The following is a 22,308-nucleotide window of genomic DNA, read 5'->3' on the forward strand; positions in this document are numbered from 1 at the left end:
TGCTTTGCTTATACTGTAAGGTGTTTACTATGAATTCAATTAAATGTAATCCAGCAGCAAATGTGTTAAGGCTTAGGGATGTGGGGAGGTTGCACTGCGATACAAGTTACAGAAAGTAACAAGCACGCTGCCAAACCCAGCTCTTAGTTTTAGAGCCCTTGGAATACAGTCCTCAGACGTACTATTCTTCATTAAATAAACACAACTTTTTGTTATTGTGGTATGTGGCTGATTTTTATGCACAGAGCAAGACAGGGGCTTAGCATGGATCTCTAAGTATTTGTGCCTGCAAGGGCAGCAAGAGAAATCAGAGACTGGTGGAGTTAAAATTCAGTGGGATCGAAGGTCAAGTAGAGCTATATCAAACTGCATTAGCCCTAATTAGCTGCACTTGGCACATGTTTTCTAAATGATGTCCAAAAGTCAGCAAGCAGGCGAATGTCCTATTCCTGATTAGGAACCAGTGTTGGATACTCATCCTCGGTTCCTTTGAAAGCTTCCCTGGGGAGATTAAACTGAGCATCAGGGAGAAGAGCCCTGAGCACTGTGGTTGTGCAAGGTGTCATCAGAGGGAGGAGGAGGACAGGAGTGTGGAAGGCTGAGGTGCCTCCTGGCTCTTGCAGCACCAGCTGGCAGAGGTGCACCAGCCTCTCAAAGCAGCACGCTTGGCCGCCACCATCACCTAAGCTAGCAGAGCTCCAGCCAGCCACAGAAGATGGTTGTTGCCAGGAAAGTCTTTGACATCTGGAGTTCTAGCCATAAATAAAACATTGCAAGCTTGAAACCTATTAACAGCCCTGCAAATCCTGGAATAGTAAATACATGCGTGGTTGAGTTAGAATAATATGGTATTGAAAAAAAAATAATAATAACTCACCTCCTTTTCATCATGATTCTTTATGTGAACAGTGCTGTCCTCCAAGTAAAATAATGTGCTTACCGTGTCTTGCCTATAAAAAATGAGAGCATAAACCTTGCAGAAAGGGAAGAGTGTAAGTGCCCAGCAACAAAGAAGGCTTTAAAATAAATAGCCTTTAATTCCTATAAATGTCCTGGTGATGACAAGTTACAGACGGTAGAGAAGTCTGATTTTCCTCTGCCTGGCACAACCATTTGCCTGAAATTTGGATGTGAAATGCTGATTCAGTGGTTCCTGCCTATAGCATGGGTTCAAATCATTGTGGGAGCTAAGCTCAGGGTGGAAGGAGGCACAGCTCATCTGGGTTCTGTTCCTCGTTGGTATCACTTGGTTAGCTCAGGCTGGGGAAGTTCCTTAAACTCAGTGGCTGCGTTTTACTCACCTGTGAATCTGAAGTTTCCTCTCAAAAGCAATGTAAAATTAATATTTTATACTGCACTTTCAAATCCTCATATACAAGGCACTAACATTGAGAAATATTTCATGGACAGAACGAGCCACAGTGAGATCTGCTTCTCTTCATGTAGCTTCTTTCAAAGATCAGAAACTGTTTGGACTCCTAGATGAAACAGTCCAGTGAAACAAGATGAACCCATGGTTCCCAACATGCCTGTGATCTGTAACATCACAGGAAAATCAATGGGTCAGATAATCCTACTAGGATAGCCTGGGAATAATCATGAAAGCCTTTTTTTTTTTTTTCCATTTGTCTGAGCTGGGCTTTTGTGGTCGTCATGCTGAGCATGCCAATAAAGTTTCCTAAAAAATCCTGTGAAAGAAACCTACTGATTTTTTGACACAGCTCATCCCAAGGGCTGGTAGGAAACACAACGCAGCCCCTTGGCTTCATCAGCCTGCAGGTCACCAGATGGGACCTTTGCAAGCTAACAGGCTGGATTTGACCCCCAGGAAAGCCAGCCTCTTAAATACAAATAGCTGTCCAGGCTGCAGAAGGAAGATGGCATTTTCCCACCATTTGCTGACTGGTCTGTTGGAGCTGCTTTTCAATAGTGGCTATTTATATTATTAACAAATACTTTGGAGTGTTTGGGGAGTACTTCTGGCCGCCTAGGCTTGTTTGCAAAGTGCACTCCTGTTAATTTGACTAAACCTTAAGAACTGTGGAGTATTTGTATCTTGGTCTGCTAATAAATCTCATGGTTGAAACTGGTGAATGTGCTGAGTGGTTTTGTAGCCACAGTAGAATTCAGTAGGAGCCAAAAGGTGCTCGGCATCTTGCAAAATCTCATTTCAGGCTTATAGCTATATAATTTTACTTATTTTTTAATGTTTCATTCCTGGCTTATAGCTGTATATTTTTTATTTTTATTATTTATTTTGTGTTTCATACTCGTTCATTAGAATGTGTCCTCTGCTGGATCCACTGTATTAATTGATCTGTTAGTTAATAACAGAAAAAGCTTATCAAGAAGGGAAAAGCTGCCATAACTTGGTACGGCACGATTGGGGTCTTAAAATTGTTTCTGAAAAAGAAGACACTAGCACAGCAAGTTGCTACATCCGAGCAACATCCCGTTGTGAAATCTCCCATTTTATTGAACGTGTAAGCGCGGAGGTATTTCGTGTAATGCCTCCAGAGGAAGGCAGAGGGTACGTTTCTGCGAGTATCGGAGCGTTATTGATAAGCCGGCGGTGCGTGCTGTCGGGCGCCGAGCCCGGCTCGGGGCTCCCCGAGGCCGCAGGAGCGATGAGCGGCCGCCCGGCTGCGAACCGGCACGGAGCGCCGGCGGGGCTCGGCCGTGACGGGGAGCAGGGGGGGCGCACCGGGGGCAGGTAGCGAGCAGGGGCTCGGAGGGCTCGCCCCGCGCCGGGGGGAGGCCGGGCGGGGTCCGCAGGGTCCGGGAGCCCGTTCCGCAGCCGCCCGGGGAGGCTCCGCACTGCGCCCGGGGGCTCCGCCGCGCTCCCGCCCCGACCCGGGGGCGGCCCCGGGGGGCTCGGGGGGGGCCGCGCCGGTGACGTGGGGCTTGCGGCAGCCCCGAGCGGCAACGGGCGAGCCCCAGCCCCAGCCCCAGCCCCAGCCCCAGCCCCAGCCCCGCCGCCCGGTGCTGCGGCAGAGGGCGGCGGGCCGGGAGCCGGCGGGCGGCCGCGGGGCCGTGCCGGGAGCGCCGCCCAGGAGGGCTCCGGCGGCGCCAGGATGTAGGCGCGGGGCGGCGGGGAGCTGCCGCCGGCGACGGGCTCGCCATGAAGAAGCACTCGGCCAGGGTGGCCCCGCTCAGCGCCTGCAACAGCCCCGTGCTCACCCTCACCAAAGTGGAAGGTAACGCGGCGGCTGGAAGGGGGGTGCCCCGGGTGCTCCCCGCGCTTGGCTCCCCTCCCGTCCCGTCGGGGAGCGGGGAGCCGGCAGCGGCCCCGCAGCCGGTGGGCGAGCTGCTGCCCGGTGGCACCCCGGTGGGACGGGGGGGGGACGTCGGGGGGAGGCCAGCCCCGCGGGAGGGATGGGGGGGGCCCCCGAGAACCTGCCCTCGCCTCCCGTGCCAGGCTCTGCTGTGGGGCTGTGTGGGGGCTCTGCTGCCACAATGGGCATCGGGAGCCCCTCCAGGACCGCGGGGAGCTCTGGAGACGTTCAGACTTGGAAAGGGGCTGGGTGCGATCAGGGGTCCCCCCAGAGAGCCCTGAGGCTCCGGGGGAGCAAGTGGGAGGCCTGGCTGGAGGAGCTGCGGTCATGGGGAGAAAGAAGGCTGTAGGCTGTGTCCTAGAGCTAGGCAGAGCTGGTGAGATGGACGGGGGAGAGCGGAGATCGGAGGAACTCAGAGGGTGCAGGTGAAGAAGAGGAGTTCATCTGAAGGGTGCATAGGGATCTGAGCTCCTAAAGGAAGGGCAAAGAGGAAGGCACTGGCTTGGGGGACCCACTGGGGGATGTGGTAGTTGGTGGAGAGAATGGGGTTGGTGAGAGAGAAGGGTTGGCTCGGGAGCGGAGGGAGGCAGGTGGCGACAAGCAAGAGGCAAAGGAGGGGAAGAACGAAGCCAAAAGGGGAATGAGAGGACAGGAAGAGGTAAAATGTGAATGTGAGACTCCATGGAAAGTTCATGAAGAAGGAGAAAAATAATAACACTGAAAAACTGAGGGGGGAAAAAGATAGGAAAAGAAAAATGGTAGCAATATATCTGTGCAGAAGAAAGGGAAAATGCAGAAATGCCCAAGGAGGGGGACAGGAACTAAAATCACCAAGTAAAGTGAAAAATGAGGAGTACCCGAAGGCTGTGATTCCTGTTCATGGGGAATACAGCTGTTGCATTCTCCCAGCATAAAAACTGCTGTAGAGGTAGGAGAATGGATCTCAGTTTGCTGAGTGAAAGAAGCAGCCAGATTTTAATTATGCCATAATTATAATAAATAAAAGCCCTTGGAGTTAGCCCTGTGCCCACCAGACTGTTTCTCTCAAGGTCTGTATTGGAGGCTCCTCTGGGCAGTGAGCATGGCTTCCTTTCTTTTGGTGCACTGCACAAGCTTTGTGAATCATAAATAATAATAACCCACTAGGTTCCAGCTTTGAAATGTGGGTCATATTCTGTCTCTACCAGTTCAAATACAGTTTATTGCCTACCTTATATAGAAATAGAGGCAGAGCAATCTTCCCCTGTGCTGCAAAATTGAATCCTTTCAAGCACATCCATGTCCGTTCTGTGTACCAGCTCCCTGATACCGTACCACCGCCCACCAGGGACTTTGTTGACCTAGTTGGACTTTTCCTTCCTTAGTTCAGATTCTTCTTTCTGTTATCATCAATGGCAACATCTAAATTGCCCTGCTGGTGTATGATAGAGACCAGATGTTGTCTAAAAGCAGGTAAGAGTTTCCTTTGCTGCTTGTTTCCTTTTAATGAAACAGACCGGCTTTGTTTGAGAGCTTCTCTTTCCAAATCAATTGACAACATTTCCTTTCAGACTAATATTGACTAATTTTGCCAGCTGGTGTTTAGAGTCGTATGAAAAGCCAGGATGTAGTTATAGCCTGAAGTGAGACAGTGGGCGTACAGTAGACTGCTTTCTTCCCTCGGTCTGGCTGCTGTACCTCTGGCAAAGATTTGTCTTCCCAAAGTTTTCTTGTAGCCAACATCCCTTGCAAAGACACAACCAGCACTGCAAGCTCAAGACAGCAAAAACTTTGCTCTGCTTCGTAGGTAAGCTTATTTTCTTCCCTACCAACCATCACCAAAGCCTTTCAAGGATCTTTGGTGGAACACCTGGGAATATGTTTCTGTATAGGATAGTTAGCCAAGAGGAGCCTTTCATTGATATGCATTGCCGAGCAGCCTTCCAGCATTCCCTTTATATTTTCTTGTCGGTGCAGTGGCTTCTTTACTTTAAAAGGAAGATAAGGACTTTGTGCGCCTTCAGAAGCGTGACTGCCATTTCAAATTATTTCAGAGATTGAATCATCAGTATGCATTGAGCCTGCAGTACCAGCACTTTTAAAGACAACTCTATCTACACGCATCACTCAGGCAGGCAGTAACCATACCATGTGTTTTGTGTGCCTGGTGCCATTGTGCACGCTTCATATTTTGAGAAATGTAGGCTCGGTGCCTGTTTTGTGCCTGTCTATCTTTCTGTCATTGTTTTTATCACCAATTTCTATCCATACTGCATTTCTCTTGGACCAGCCAATTGCCTGATTTCACCCTCTTTGTACGTGAAAGTTCAGAGCACTTGGAGGACTGTCTTCCCTTCCGTGGGAAGGTAAATATCCATCCCTGCTCTGCATCTTGGGATCTTCCAGAGGCAGGTGACATCAGCTTTCACAAGAAGCTCCAGGACAATCACCTTGCCAGAGGAAACCCATCCTTGGCTTAATTAGTCCATACTTAGAGCTTGTTATTCTCAGGCTTCTGGCACCAACAAAGTAGTATCACAGCCTCCCCATATGGCACCTTTTCCTCTGCACTGTCATGAAAAGTGGCTGGTGGTATTCAAAGTTGCTTGTGACATGAATAATATCCCTTTGTTTTCAATTATTGCACATACATGTCTCAGTGTAGTAGCTGTGGAACTGGATTCCTCCACCTGCTCTTTTGGAGTAACTTTGCATCATGGGAGTTGCAGGGAATTTTTACAATTACAAATGGGAAGTGAATTTGGCCTTTAATGTATTTTGTGCCTGCAGGGAATTCATCACAAGTGTATCAACACTGTAATTACTTCAGTAATAAATCTTTTTGGCTTCTTTAGCAAGCATAGGCTGAAGATCCCAACCACAGCAAAAACTTCCATGAGCGGCAGTATGCCTCCCTCAGCTATGTGATTCTTATTATCCTCATTTTGCAGATGGGGCAGATGAGAAACTGCAGAATGAAGCAGCTTATCTAAAAGCAAGCAGCACATCTTTTCACAGAACAGGGGAGAAAAGACCTACAACAGATAGAAACAGACCCCCTAAGCCCCGAATTTGTGTTCTGGCCACTGGAGGGCACCCCCAAGGCTGGATGTGGTCAGGGTGCGAGAGGACTTCTTTTAACTGGTCGCTGATTTCCTGCATGTTCCTAATTAAACTTCCTTTTTTGGGAAAATAAGCTCAAATGCTGCATAAATACATCTCTGCATGAATACTGTGCCGCTGTTAGCAATGTTCTGCTGCTGTCATCTGAAGGTTTTGCTAATCAGACCGTGCTTGTTCATACTTTGGCTGAGTACTAGGACAGACCCCATGAAAGTTGCACCCAGGAGCAGGCATTTGTAGAGCAAGAATTGTGCCCACTGGTCTTTTTTATGTGAGATATGTACATTGCAAAACTATACAGTGCTCATGCAGTTCTAGAAAACAGAAGAAATGGGAGAGCAGGAAAGGCTGGTGAGTCAGTTGTTCAGCCAAGGCTGCTGGTTCGCCCGTGCTTCCCCACTGAAGTGGCCTTTGTGAGGAATGCATGCTGGCTTCTGTGTGGAGTAATTAATTTGCAAAATGTTTGCTTTCATTCAGCCTGTCTTCTTGCACAGAAGACAAAAAATAGCTGATTATTTGATGTGGACATTCACAATCACGGCAGAAACCATAAAACCCATGCTTCGTTTGTTCCAGGGCTGTGGTAGCAGCTTTCACTCACTCCTGGCTGGAGCTGGGACAAAATGAATGCTGTAGGGGTGAAGTTAATGGTAACAAAAGGCAGGGGCTTTGCATACAGGTGTGAGAATGAATGAGGTGTGTAATTTGCCATTTGTCTGTTTCTCCATCATACCTGCCGCCATGCACTGTTATCCCAGGGTAAAGTCAATGTAGCTTACTCCTCTGCTGGAAAGGGGGCACCCTATTTCACATTTACTTAGTGGTAAATGCACACAGGCAATAATTACACTCTGGCTTTAACCCATGGCAACTTCTGCCCAATTTTCCTATTTCATGCAGCATTTTTACCTAATACAACAGCCTATTTGAGCAGATACCCAAGATCGTGCTCCAAAGGAGTGAGGAGTTTCTTGTTTCATAACACCTGGCACCCTTCCCAAATGGTGCAGTGCTTTCCTAGTCTTTAAACAGTCTCAAAATGAGCCGCTCTTAGCTGTGCTAGGCTTACTCACTGGGGATTCCTGCCAGCTCATCTTTGATCGTGTCCCACTCATTGTTTTCTATACCATCTCGCCTGTGCATACTCATAATCTATAGGTTTAGAGGTGACTCATTGCTTCTGCACTGTATATCCCCTCCCCAAATGATACAAAAATAAAACGAATGTATGAGACCATTTTGATGTTACTGAACTAATGCTAGAGCAGGAGCTTTAATGCATCACGGAGCAGAAAGATAAGTTATTAAAGATTTATCCAAGCTTCCTTACTTTAGTGGCTGAAACGAGCCAATATGTAGACAATACAGACAAACAATATTTTCATTTACAGTGACAGAACTTAAGAATAACATCAACCATTGGATAATCTTCTGAGACTTTCTGTAGATCACAGACCATTACATTTCACCCACATATCCCTAAATGAAGCAAGGTGCATTTTCTTGTCATCTTGAATCAATTTAGGCATTTGCTTTCAAAAAAATAAGCAGATTACTAATCCATCTATTTAATCATAGATTTCTCTCATGAGAAGGTGGAACAAAGGCTAGTAAAAAGAAATATTAAGTCACCAGAATGCATCGTGCGTTGTCTCCTAATTTCATTTGATAATATTTGTAGAAGAAAATTTCATGTCTCTCTTCAAATGGCCTACAATTGCAGATGGAAGAGTATGTAGCATAGAAGCAGCTCAGTATAAGAGCTAGGGAAATGACCAGAAGTTCCACATGAAAGTCTACTGTCGCGTAATGTGTATTCCCTAGCCATTGCCTAGTTACAGGGCACATGAGTAGTATTTTTTACATTGTACCTGTTTTAGCCCCTTATGCTCAGTTACTCTTTGTTAATTATAAACTGTGAGATGTCACTGCAGACCTGGACAACATCCTGCAGAAGCAGGAATTTGGTTGGTAAGAGAGTAGATGAACTTTGTAATCATCACTGAGTTTTGCTGGCAGTCACTGCAGCATCAGATCAAAGGCAACAGGAAACAAGGTGTTCTTTGCATTGCAGAGATGACCTGCTTTCAGGCAGAGATGCCCACCAAATGTGTTGGCACCGTGTACTGGAGAAGCCAGGCACCACCTCCAACATTGTCTGCCTGATTCCAGGAACTTAAATCCACTCTAATTTGTCATAATGCAGAGGAACCTTGCCTTGAAATTTTGAGAGTCTCACACAAGGCATAAATTTCTCCATGGGATCTAGTACCCTTTGGTTATACAAAAATTATACACTGACTTTTCTTGATGTAACAGGAATGGGTTTTGCTCAGCATCGCTATTTCTGGCCATAGAACAAACTCCTCGAAGGAAAGACCCGTGAGTCCCATAAGCCTTGTAATTCGGTCATGGAGAATATAGAAGTGAGGAAATATGCTCTGGATATAGCTTTTCCACAATCACCTCACATTCCCTAGTGCAGTTTTCAGCAAAGATTGTATTTATGGCTGAAAAAAGTACAAGTATGTCTTCTATAGGTGATTGAAACAATAAGAGGTTCCAAAAACCTTTCTTATTGAAAAGAGGAAAAGGTAATTATCAGAGAGAAAATGGAAACTGGAATCCTTACGTGTAATATTTTCTTGCTCAGAGTTGTACCAATTTTCTTGGTGCCAACAAGGGTCTAGCCAAGCCTAGATTTGTTACCAAAGGAGACCCAGCTTTGGGGGAACTTGCCAGTGAGAAGTGAGGAGGCATCCTCTTGTCTATTCTGGTACATCCTTGAGCAGCAACTCATGTGAGGACTTTCTGGTTATATGTCTGCTGCTCCAACCATTGTGAGCAGACTCAAATCCATTTCAAGTCCACTCTGTTGTCTGGTCATTAGCTGACAGAGAACAAATGCCCTGAGTATCATGTTCTGAATTTAAGACCTAAAAAAGCATCGTGTTTTAGGTTCAATAGCAGGTTATCCCTTTATCTCCTAAGAGAACAATCAGCTGGACTTAGAATTCAGTGTGCAAGAGACCAATGGGCTCTGACAAAATCTGTTATCTAAAACTGTGTATACCTGAATACCAAGCAGCTCAGCATTTCAGAAAGCTCTATAAGGGAAAAACAACATTGTCTCATTTCTGAAAAAAATGCAGCCAGTGTAGCTGGTTTACCACTCAACATAATACCTGTTTATATGTCCTGATACGGATGTGGTATTCATATTAGTATAAGTAGCTGAGTACAAGCCTTTGGCAATTAAACCATTGCTCAGGAAAGATGTGGCACTGAAACTGCTGGCTAATACAGTAGTTTTCTGTAGAGAATAGGCTTGGTTTTTTTTCACCAGAACAGACAACCATTGCTTAAACCTTTGTTCCAGATGAAATTTGCAAAGCCTCCAACTCACATTTGCCCAGAATCCAGTTTTGGCCATGGCTTATTTTTATTCTAATGCAAGTTGTATTTCCATAGAGATGCTGGTCTCCTCAAAATAAATGGCAAAACTCTCAGCTGCAATTTTTATTCAGGAAGGAAATTCAGAATAATGAAAAAAAAATCTAATTTTTCATACTATCAAGAATACGTATCTCATAATCAGGATTATTCTTTACATCCATTTACAGATGTTACTTTCCAGTACCACAGTGTACTGTAATAAGCACACAGTATTATCAGTTTTCACTCTGGACTTCAATCATGCATTCTGCTTAATAATAAAAAGGACAGTATTTAGGGGAACTCCTCACCCCACAACATTCAAAGTGGAATATCATGTTTTAATGAGGCTCATTTCAATGCAGCAATTTTAATAGAATTTCTAAGCAGTTGCCTCTGAAGATAAATTAAATGGATTACAGTCCAAATTGCTGCAGTACAGAGTTGAGAATTTATCAGCTCTCTCTGTGTCACTAACAGGAATTAGAATATAGATTTTGCAGAAGATCTTGCTGGATTTGACAGGAATAAAGGAATATATATATATGCTAGGGAGGAGCACTATAGTTTTGAGTAGTACTTAAGGATAAGGATTTAGGAGTACCTGTTAGAGTAAACTTATGCCTGCCTGGCAACATAAGCTATACAGATGATTCAATAGCATCAGTGATATGGGACACAGATTTCCGTAGATAAAGGCACAGGAGACTCATCTTGACTGCCTACAAGCCAACAGACCTATTTCCTACCCTGCTGAAATTAAGGTGAGATAATCAGATATATTTGAATGTCCTTCATAGACTATCTTAACATTTATTTTTTATGATTAATTAATTTATATAATAAATTCCAGTAGAAGAAAAAAAAAAAAAAAAAAAAAAGGTCTGAACTCAATCTGCATTTGTCTTGCTTTGAATCTGTACTTATACAGAGTTCCCATTTACAGGTACCTACATCCCTTGTAGAATTTATGCTGTAGCCTCAAACAAATTCAGACCTTCTGACCTAATAGGTTAATACCCTGGGTTTGTTTTTTAAAATAATCTCTACTGTGAATTTCTAAAATTATCTCCTGTATTTATTTATTCTTAATGTAGTCATGCTATTCCGTGATCAAATTAAGTAACATAATTTTTATCTGTTACTGTAAGGCAAAGTATTTAGAGAGTACTTTTACAGTTTCCTAAATATTGTCTAAAAATCCACACGTGCGATGCCATTTTGACCAAGTATTCTCATTTAAGAACTGATTTTATGAAGATTTATGGGGCTTTGTCATGTTTCCATCATGATGTGTTAATTGGTATTCATTGAAAAATGTAAAACCAGTCTGTTAGACCTTCAGGACCTACCACAACAGGGAAGTTTGGGTATTGAGCATACAAACACTAAGCATTACAGTCCCATCCACCAGCCACCCATGGACACTGCCAGCTTCCTCTTAGGAAGCTAGGAGCAATTTCCTCAAGAAGCACATGAACAGTCACCTGCGGGACCTGACCAAAGGTCCTTCTGGTCCTATCTCCAGCTTGGTGGAATTCATTGGGAAGGTGTTTTTCTGGCCTGAGATGCATCTCTTCCATTGTGGGCGTGCTGTCAGTTGAAATTTCCCTCGATGCAGAAAACAACTTTTTGCTGTTTTCTGTGTTGTTCCTAATAATTGCTGGCAGTTAATAATTTTCCTTTTTTTTTGGCTGCTCCTGAACAGTAGGCTGTCTTTCTGTGGGATGGCCTGGGAAGAGCTCAGGATCCCTCATGTTAGATGGTCAGAGCCCATCACTGTGTATGCAGCATGTGGTTTGCATACTCCCACCTGCACCTCTACATCTGTATGCATCTCCAGTCTGCTGTTTTATGACCATACTGCTTTGCCTGTCATCCTGCAGCCCTGGATGATCACTTCATTTCATTAGGAAACTGGCAGATCACCACTTGCCCCCGTGATATTTATAATTACATTGAAGAGTGCAGGTCCCACAGCAGGCCTCTGCAGGGCTCCAGTCACTCCTCTCCATTGCGTCCTTTACTCCTTCCTGGTTTCTTATCTTGCACTGGACCTTTTAGTCATTCCTTCACCTTCCCTGGCTGCTTATTTTCTGTACAACCTTTTGGAGTGGGATTTTGTCAGAAGCCTCTTAAACACCTGGAAAGAGGAACTGCATCTCCTTCATCATTGTGGCCGTCCACCCCTGTCAAAGGACACTGGTGAGGCTGCAGGATGAGCGGCCTCGCCTGTCCTGTGGGCAGTGCTGAGAGCAGGCCTGAGCACGGCTTTATGCCACACTAGGATGCCCGTCCCTCACTATTGCTTGCTCACTCTAGCACTTACTGCCCTGTTTCACAGCTAAGTTGTCAGCTAAGTGGCTGAGCTCTGCCTTTTGAAAAGCAGAGGGGGAGTGTGAGCTTGTCTTCCATGGCTGAGCACATAGGGCACCTCCTTGGGGTGGCAGCTCCCCAGGTAGAGGGAGCAGGGTGCCCATCTGCCCAGGGCCAGGGCAGCCACACAGCAGCAAAGCCAGACTGCTCAGAGTGGAATAAGCTCCCATTTGCTGGGAAGGCATTAACTGAGGAGGTCATTTGCCCAGAGGAGAAAAAAAAAGTGATGCTTTTGGCATGTTCCAATGATTACTTCAAATATAGACTAGAAATATTCCCTGGAGGTGACTTTTTAAGAGAGATGTAAACAACTGTGCTTTGAATCCTGGCAGGGTCTAGGTGTAAGAGAGGCACCAACCTGCTTAGGAGTCCACTTAGGCAAGCCCAGGAGCAGGTTCTTTGGCATTTGAGGAGCTCTAAGGGGTATGGGAGGAGGATACAGCTGGTACAAGCAGCTTGGCAAAACTAAAGCTCATTTGGAGAAGGAAGCAATGTCCCATTGTGCAGAAATTAGTCTCTCATTGCATTTCCATGCAGCAGAAACATAGGCCTTTGGGAAGGTTGTTATATGGAGATTACAGGCTTCCAAAATGAAATATTAGCAGCTCCTTAAAACCAGCTATCAGGACAGTCTGTGAGAGGAGAGGTCATCATTAACAATGACATGGGAAATCTGCACCAGTGACTGGATGCTGTGACAGGTGACCCCCTCAGACCTCTTTAACCTGACCAACTGTGAAGAAAATGCCTGGGCAACAGATCTGAATAAATGCCAGTATTTCAGATTTAGACAGCTACAGAGGCAATTAGAGACGTAAATCATTTTGTGGACTTGGCACTTACTCTTCTCTTCACAGGATTATGCCTCAGCAGTTTTTAACAGCTTAGCTCAAAAATCCTGGACAGCTAAATAATGCATAGCTAGTGTGGTAGATGGAAATGGGATAAAAACACTTGGAGGAGTTTGGGACTCTGCTACTGAGGCAAATAGTTGTGTGAATATACCTCGTGTAGTGCCCAGCTCTGAGCCCCCTGCATGGCACGGGTTTCTAGAGCTCCTAACCACTCTGAGGATCAGGTGCTGGCTTACAGGAGACATCTCCCACATCTATTAGAAGCAAATAATATTTTTGCAAGCTTTACAAACTTTCTGTGCAACACCCAAACATCTACAAAACATTTAAGAGGCTAGAAAAATACAGATGCCTTGAGGATGGCTCATTTGTAATTATTAGAGAGACCGCTGAGGATTCTTCTTTCTGTCAATGATTTTTCAGAAGCGTGCCTTAAAGAGCTGTTGAAGAATATGCTTACATTATGCTCACATGCAAGCATGTTCATAGTCTGGGGAAGCTGAGGGAGTTGTACATTATCATTAGGCACATGTTTCAGTCCCTAACAGACAGGACCTTAGTCTGCGAGGGTCACTTTCTCTCTCTGAAGGGCTGGCAAGGGCACCCTGCGCTTTTGTAGTACTTCTTTCTGTCATTTGCTGTCGAGCTGGGAACAGCGAGAGCAGCTTGCTGCTGACAGCTATACATGCTTGTGTCGTGGGCCCAGCTCAGAGCCTGCCAGCGCTGCCTGCCATGGCTTTACCCTTGGTTCCTGACAGCGGTGGCGGAGAGGAGGGACACATCTCACCCTGCTTCGGGCACCTACACCAGAGACACCCACTTGCGGGCTTCTCTCCCCAGACTGTTTAGGGCTGGTGGAGAGAAACAAGCACTTGGAGAGGGTGATTCATCTGGCTTGTTTTAATCGTCTACTTTAGGATGAGATAAATCGTGCTATGGAAATGTCTTTTTTCTGTCTACTAACTATGCAGAAAGTGTAAATGACTGTCTCAGATATACAAGTCTGCACAGCAGATGTCTCAAACTGATAAGCTGAATGCCACCCTTGGTTTCTATCAGTATCACATTCTGAAGATACACCGTGAGGTTCTGCCTCATGGTGAGTCGTAAACTGGTGAGCTGTGCACAGGAGTCTTAAGCCATAAGCGAGGCTTAAAACCCTTGAAATGGTCTGGACAGGCTGCTTAAGGGGATGCCAGTGTGGGGTGGGTTTTCTGTAACCCACTGCATCTCTAGTCAGTGAGATAGGGCACTTCTTTGAAAGCATATACCTGATGTGGGATAAGTTGTGCCTTCTGGTGCCCATTTCTCTCCCTGGACTCAATTAGGAACTGGGGATGACTAGCTCCGGTGTGGGTGTTCCTACTGCAGGTTTCTGAACCCCTTTTTAGCCAAGAGGGGTCCTAATGGGGGAACAGAGAATGTCTGTTCTGGGATTGAGGATCCCAGAGGGCACTGGCATTGGAGGTGTTTTCCTTCAGGTGTTTCTGAATGCCAAGGGAGACAGGTTGGGCTGAAAGGGAGGGAGGAATGGTTTCAGCTGGGATTTATGAAACAGGAAAAGGAATGATCAAACAGGAGAAAGGAAAGCCAAATTTAGTAAAAGCAAGATAGGCATTTTTCAACTATCTCAGCATCTTGATTTACTCTTTTGGGGCATATAGTAGCATACAGAGCAGTCTGCTTCAAGGGGCAAAGGAAAAAAAAAACAAACCAGGAAGTCTGGAGGAAAATACCCAGAAATAAAATTCTTTAAAGTCCTGCCTCATCTGTTCTGAAAAGCCATTTTGTCATCTTTAAATTGCTATGGAGTCTGATGCCAGCTGGCCCTTGTGCAGCTTTAGAAAGAGGATGAGAAGCTTCTCACCCACGTGTGGGTTTGCCATCACCCCACCTTGCACCTGTGACTTGTGCAAGGAAAACTGTCCCCATGGGGACACAGGGAGTGGACAAGGAGAACTACAGCTCTGGGGGTTGTGTATGGAGCTGGAAGGCAGGTCCCCAACACAGAAAATGAACAGAGGGGATGATGTGTGTATATATTATCTATAGCCTCCACCTTTTCCAAAGACAGTCTGGCTTTTTGTGACAGAAGCACAGAAAATCTGGGAGCACAGGAAATAATGAGCACGTGATGCAGTTTCACAGCCAGATAGTTAAAAGAAGTCTCTGCTTGTAACTCTTAATAAGCCAACAGTGATTTTTACCCCAAAATTTGTGGTCCATCACCATGAAATGTGTCATGCCTGGGATAAGTTTTTACTCCATGCAGCATGTAAATGCATCCAAAAAATGAGCATCCCTAGAAATTTAAGCCTTGAGCAGCAATATCACTGTAGAAGTGGTAGACTCGGTATTGTCTTGTGCTGAAAGTGATTGTCTTGGTGCATTGAACACAAAGTTAAATGTACATGGATGCGTCATTTTGCCTATGGAGTAGAAAGAACATCAGTAAAGTTTAGCTTTATTTCATAGGGACCAATTGCCATAGAATAGACCTAAAAAATAGCGGTGTTGCATACAAGCTGTCCAGATGAACTGCTAGCTTACGAGTACGTGCATGGTGTAACAGGGAGCAGGACAGGCATCTTCAGCCTGGAAGATCCTCACCACGCTGTCTGTAGCAGGGTGTCCATCAAACACTGCATTACTTCATACTGAGTGCCTGGTGGGTCAGGGCATGTGGTTGTGATTTTCCCCTTTTCAGTGGGTGCCAGAACCACTGGACTCCAGAGACCAGACACATTATCCTGCTGTCTCAGTGACCAGTTCTTATTTTAGGAAAAATAACACAAGTTCAGTGTTGTCATTCAGAGCACCTACCTGTCTTAGGATATCATATATCCCAGTGGCTTCAGGCATGTTCCCTGCTGTTAAATATCTTCAGCAGAAAGGGGTTAAAGCTGGTTTCATGCTCCTTGGCCCATGGGAAGCATGCCAAGGGGAGTTCCTGAAGGTGTGGGAAGTGTTTGGTCTTCCAGTGGCAGCGCCCATTAGAAAGGCTTGGGGGGAAATTAAAATTACAGCCATAATTGCAGGACGTGTTTGGTAGACAGTAAAGAAGGTGCTGGTAGCTGCACATTATTTGGTGAAGTTAAAGGAAACCAATGTATCATTGTACAGCAAACTGAACTCCAACCAGTCTATGCCAGGCAATAGGGGAAGAAGGAACATTACTTACAAGCAGTGGTGTAAAGAAAATGTATTAAAATGATTAGCATGAGCTAGAGCCTCAGCCTTATTTCAATTCTAGCTTCTTCCGGTGTTTAGAAGGTAGCTTTTGAGTTTCCCATTGTATGTTTAACACAATGCTACATTAACTTTGGATAATTCATTGGCCTGCTGATGCATCTCCCATTATGTAGGAAGCTGCCCACACAGTCTTCTACTGAAAACTGAAATAAATGAAGAGTTCAGCAACGTCGCCATCTCTTTAAAGCCACTCAGCAACACCAACAGAAATCGAGATGTTTATTCCTTTGCTGCTGAATGCTCTTCATAGATCTCAAGATATCAGACGGTTACAAAATACAGCTTTGCTAGGCAAACTAATGGTACTTTTAGCTCAAATCAAACATTTATTTTATGTAGAAGAATAAATACTTCTCTCCTTTGGAATAAACCTTTCATTTAATAATGTATTAGCTTATGTAAATATAAATTTAGGTTAATCTGAAATAAGATGTCTTAAGAGATTGTCCATTCCAGCCACTGATTCCCACCAATATAAGGAAGGACTTCCATATGTGGATCCCTTAGTCTGCTTTGAGCATGGATAAGTATTTGGCAGTATAGTCCCTCATTATCCTGGCTGTATTTACATTTCTCTTTCCACCTTTCAATGCATGCAGTGGCCTTCAGATGCTTTTGAAGTTGTAGGCTTCTGGCTTCCAGCATAAATCACTATTACTTCACGCTTACAGTGAATGAGCCAACTAAACAAATCAGCCTTTAAGAGAAATCCCTGCTGACTGTTGCATGCAGGTGACTTGATGGCTTCAGGAGATGTTGAATGGAGTTAGTTTACAGCAGGTGAAAGCCCTAAAGACAGTGGCCTGCTGCTGAGGTCTGCCAGCACCTTTTGATCTCAGTAGGAATCGAACCACCTAGCACTGCATTGCTCATTTGTTTACAGCCTGGACACAGCATCTGCTGATAGTGGTAAGTTATCAGGACTCTAACAATTCATGTTTAAGGATATAAGTAAAAATCAGAAATAGAAATAGTTGCTGTCTTTCAAAATCATCTCCTGGTTTGTACACTGTCCGTAACTGGGCCATTGGGTGCTGAGGTGTGCGGCTGAGGAGCTGCCTCTTCTCTGGGGTGCTGGATGCTGAGTCCAGCTATAAGGCATGTGTGAAACCCGCCTTTCCAGCAGCATCCTGGGCTTGGTTAAACCAGGGAGAAGTCAACGTGCTGTGTCACATCTGGTGCAGGACTCAAGCTGAAAAAAGTGAGGGCTGTTTAGTCTGAGATGCTGTTCAGGGCAGCCTGTGGGTTGGTCTAGTTGTTGGCAGCTGCCTCAGGAGAACTAGGGGCCACAGAAGTGCTGGGTGATCCAAGTTCAGCATTAGTCATGCTACGAATGTTGCAGTGAGGATGCTCACTGCAGGGTTACTACGTTGTCCCCTCCCTCCTCTTAAAGAAACGTCATATTGCATAAGCTGCCCAATTCCACGTTTTCCAAGACAATAACGATTCCAGCTATTGCTGCAATCCCCTTTGCTGCTCTATCAAATTCAGTGCTGTGTTTTTCATTTATCTACATGTTCTTAAAGCATCAGTTTTAAGCAGCGTGTTAAATCTTTCTACATACATCAGAACATGTAATTTTAATTTCCATTTACTCAGTGGCTTTTAAATCTAGAGGTGATAATTATTATTTACATTCTAACCATGCCTTAGTTGAACCAGAGGCCTTGCAGTGATCTAAAAATGAATGACATTTTGTGGCAAGATCTGTGTTTATTTGTTTATTTTGGCTGGTAAAGCCCCACCTGACTTCAGAAGGCCCCAGGATGGGAAAACTAAAATTCTGCCCGGATTTCCTCAGTAAGCCTTGTGTTTTCTTCTCCCCAGGGGATGAGCGCTCCCGGGAGTCTCCAGCCCCAGCAGAAGCACAGATGCAAGCCGGGGCAGAAGGCGGTGGAAGGGTGAGCCGCTGTTGCTGGAAATGCTCCGTGACACAACTCAAGAAAATTTTCTGGGGTGTGGCCGTGGTCTTGGGTGTCTGCTCCTCCTGGTCGGGTTCAACCCAGCTAGCCAAACTAACCTTTAAGAAATTCGATGCACCCTTCACTCTAACATGGTTTGCAACAAACTGGAACTTTTTATTCTTTCCTTTGTATTATCTTGGACATGTTTTTAAGTCAGCTGAAAAGCAGTCTCCAAAGCAGAGATACAGGTATGGGAGCTTTTATTTTTTTCTCCTGTGGCTCTTGCATGTTGCTCTGCCTCTAAGCCAACATTTTGTGCATTACATCAAACCCGCAGTTGCTTTCCTCTTCAGGTTTGTTAAAAGGTGCTCTGAATTCATTCTGTTGTATGCTAGCTGTTGCTATTACTCTTAATACAGTTTGATTCCAAAAGGACTAAGTCTGGGTTTATTAGAAATACATACAAGTCAGTTAATGAAAGTCCACCGTTTCTGTAATTACTTCTCAAGAGTTTTCTGTACAGACTCCTGTGGCCATCATTTTCTTTATTAGTATCTTCTTCCTCTACCTTACAGCTGACTTTTATGGCAATGTCTGAGTAAGCAGAGAAAGCTCTTCTTTCCACAATCAGGACTTGTGCAGTGCCTCGAATAGCCAAGTAAAAGGTATTACAGTATTTTCCTGGCATTATGCCCCTGACACCTAAGGCCAGACTCTGATCCCAGTTAAACTCGAGCTGTTTTGTTTATTTCCGGGAGGAAGTGCAGTCATAACCGAGGACAGTGTTTTGTCTTCAGCACACCTTTTCTTCACAGCAAGCCAAACCCACTGAGCCTAAAGCACTCATGGAAAGCCCTGAGTGCCCATCCTCCCTGAGAGGTGAGGATGCTCTAGCTGCTCGAAGGACTGCCTCTTGGTGAGCACTCCTTCATCTCATCTCCTTTTGGCTTCAGGGAGGCGCCTGGGACAGATGGGATGAATCAGCCATCAGGACGTCCTGTGTCAGAGCCTCCCTGATACATGGAAGGATGTGAACAACCTTTTCCCCTTCTGTTACACAGTGGGACTCACAGCCTTTTAATGAAGTAGCTCAGAAAATAAACAGTAAGAAATGCACATTTCTCAGCTTCCAGCTGTGCAGCAGCGAGGAGGAAACTCACAATGGGAAACATAAGAAATCAGGTTACTCAGTTACACTGATTATGCTATACCTCTTATTACCAGGGTTAAGGTTATTAATGTTTAAATTGTGCTTATTAGCCATTATTGTATTTTCTTTCTCTCCTAAATCACTGAGGCAGCTACAGATAAAGGAATTTCACTGTTCACTGCAGGTCCTAAAGCAGTCCAGAATTAAAGACATTTGCATAAGATGCTGTGTTTCCTGCACTTCAGCCTTCAGTTTGTTGTTTAGTCCATAACAGATATGGGGGCTTCAGGGTTGAGAAAAGTATGGAGGTTAGAGAAAGAAAGAGCTTAATCTAAAAACAGGAACAAATGCTAGCCCCAAACAGCTATATTCTAGTTTCTTTGTTCTGTCAGTATTTTTCTTTCCAGTTGCCATCAGACAATGTTTTAAATACTGATGAATTCTGGGGTGAACGGCTGTGGTTCACCAGATCCCTGGGGTTAAAACCAGAGTCTTATGCTCCTCATTGCCACAGTTAATTGATATGGGTGATGGTTTTCTGTCTTCCATTTAATTAAATGATGACTGAGTTGAAGAGCAGGTGCAAGCCCTGTAGCCTATTTGGGATGCAGGGGGACATCATTACAAATAAGCCTACAGCAGGCTTAGTGAAGAATGTGCATTTGTGAGTCTGACTAGCATATTGACTGGGGTTAATTTGCAGAGTTTTTATTGGTGTCAGGGTCAACAGATATTTGGAGATTTGGCTTTGTTTCCTCTCTTTGCTGCAGGTTTTGTTTTTTTTTTTTGGTGGCTTTGAGCAAGTCACTGCAGACCTCAGATTCCTTTGTACTCTCTGCATGAGACAGTGCTTCAGAGGGAGGGCTGTGCCTTAAAATCATAGAATCATGTGCTTATGTGGTGTCTGCCCCAGCATGTCCATTATCCAAACTGAGACCTTTTGGTGCTGCTGCACTAGCTGTCAATGAGAGAAAAAAAAAAAAAAAAAAAAAGAATTCCTGATCATCTGAGTATTGCAGTACAGCTGAGATTTCACATGTATGTAAGTCAGGTTCTGGGCTCCAGAATCCTCTCCTAATTATTCCCCCTATTGTGCAAATTTGTATGTGTGTGTGCATGTCTGTATATATATACATATATATATGTACGCAGTGTCCTGGTTTCAGTTAGAACAGAATTAATTTTCTTCCTAGTAGCTGGTGGAATGCTGTGTTTTGGCTTGGGATGAGAAGAGTGCTGATAACACCCCGATGTTTTAATTGTTGCAGAGCAGTGCTTATACCAAGCCAGGGACATCTCAGCCTTTTGCTCTGTCCTGCCAACAGGCAGGCTGGGGGTGCAGTAAGAGCTGGGAGGGGACAGACCCAGGACAGGTGACCCAAACTAGCCAAAGGGGTATTCCATACCATCTGACGTCATGCTAAACAATATATAGGGGTGGCTAGCCGGGGGGAGGGGGCCAGACTGCTCGGGGTTAGGCTGGGCATCGGTCAGCGGGTGGTGAGCAATTGCATTGTGCATCACTTGTTTGTACATATTATTAGTAGTAGTACTATTATCACCATTGTATTATTATTATTATTATTGTTATTGTTATTATTATTTTCCTGTCTTATTAAACTGTATTTATCTCAACTCACGGGCTTCACTTTCCATTTCTCTCCCCTGTCCCAGAGAGGGATGGGGAGTGGGAGCGAACAGCTGCGTGGTGTTTAGCTGCCGGCCAGGTTAAACCACGACACACAGCTATGCAGAAACTTGGCAGGTCTGTATGAGGCATTACCATCCTCAGAAAAGCTTGTACTCTAGGCACAATCAGACATGTTATGGAGGCAGTGGATGGATGGGCTTCTAGATAATTAAAATGGACAGTTCTGATATGGAACTAACAAAAAAAAAAAAAAACACCTTGCTTAATCACTTGCTGCTGCATTTATCCTTCACCTTCATATATTTAATTTATTATCTAAGCTCTCTGGCAGGAATCTGCAGTGAGATAAATGAAAAGTAGGTACTGGAAGAAGGTACGAATATGACATCTAAGTCACCTTAGTAGTAAGGTAGTAAACAAGAGGATTCTCAGATCTTGCCTAGGCAGGTTGCTAAAATCTATAGACACCTGAGTGTCTTGGCAGCAAAGCTTCCCGAGGACACCTGTGCTGCCACCACCTCTTCGTCAGGGCTGGGCAGCTGAGCCTGCCTTCAGTGCAGCACAGACAGTGCCTTCACACCGCCCCTGCCTGTGTGGGTGGCTCTGAGAGGTCTGAGCTGGCAGGCGTGCCTCAGTATAGCTCGCCGTACAGCTAAAGAACATGTAATGAATGGTGATCATTAGGAAAAATACAAAAAAGAGGGATTATAAAATGTAGGAGCAGTGAATAGATGAGCCTTCCCTCTTATACTGATTGTATGGTTTATTATGGTTTTGAATTGCTACTGTATTATACCTGTAGGTGTATGTACTATGCCATATAGATATGAATGTGTATGTTCTGTAATCTCACAGGAGAACATATTTATTGTGGACACAAACCAGGTTAAAGCTGTACCAGTTTCTTCCCATTTTCTAGCATATACCACAGTAGTAAATCTGGCACCAAACCTTTATAGTAGCACATTAAGAACAGGTTTGTTCCATCTCTTTGTAAGATTTTGAGTATTAGGCTGCAATGTAAAGCATTAAGGATTCTGACTGACCCACATTGCATGGTAAGTAACCTCCTGTGTAAGCCCTGCTAGACTTGCCAGTTGTGTCTGCAGCACATGGAGGGAATCACTAGTGATTTCACTGAGGCAGTGCTGAAACCATCCAAATTGTATCCAGCCTCACAGAGTAATAAAATCCCTTCCCTACTTCTGAGAATGAATGAAGGCAAACCAAAATACCTGCATTCACATACAGACTGATGTGTTCTCCCCATACAGCTCCATCACATGAAAGAGTTGTGCCCAAATCTAAA

The 22,308-nt window shown here is 44.7% G+C and overlaps 1 protein-coding gene across 3 annotated transcripts in view; it reads left to right on the top strand.

Annotated features, from left to right (window-relative positions):
• The window catches only part of SLC35F3 (solute carrier family 35 member F3), a 159,985-nt gene that overhangs the window by 102,705 nt on the left and 34,972 nt on the right, over positions 1 to 22,308 (top strand). For 2 of the 3 annotated variants that reach the window (XM_082757750.1, XM_082757752.1), the window contains exon 3: positions 18,122 to 18,446. In XM_082757750.1, the coding sequence (XP_082613876.1) occupies positions 18,122 to 18,446 (325 nt within the window). Of the gene's footprint in view, positions 1 to 3,012; positions 3,198 to 18,121; positions 18,447 to 22,308 lie in introns of those variants that run through there. The other variant, XM_082757751.1, reaches the window with a different exon arrangement.

This window comes from Aythya marila, assembly GCF_965140915.1.
Source record: "Aythya marila genome assembly, chromosome: 3".
Lineage (NCBI taxonomy): Eukaryota > Metazoa > Chordata > Aves > Anseriformes > Anatidae > Aythya > Aythya marila.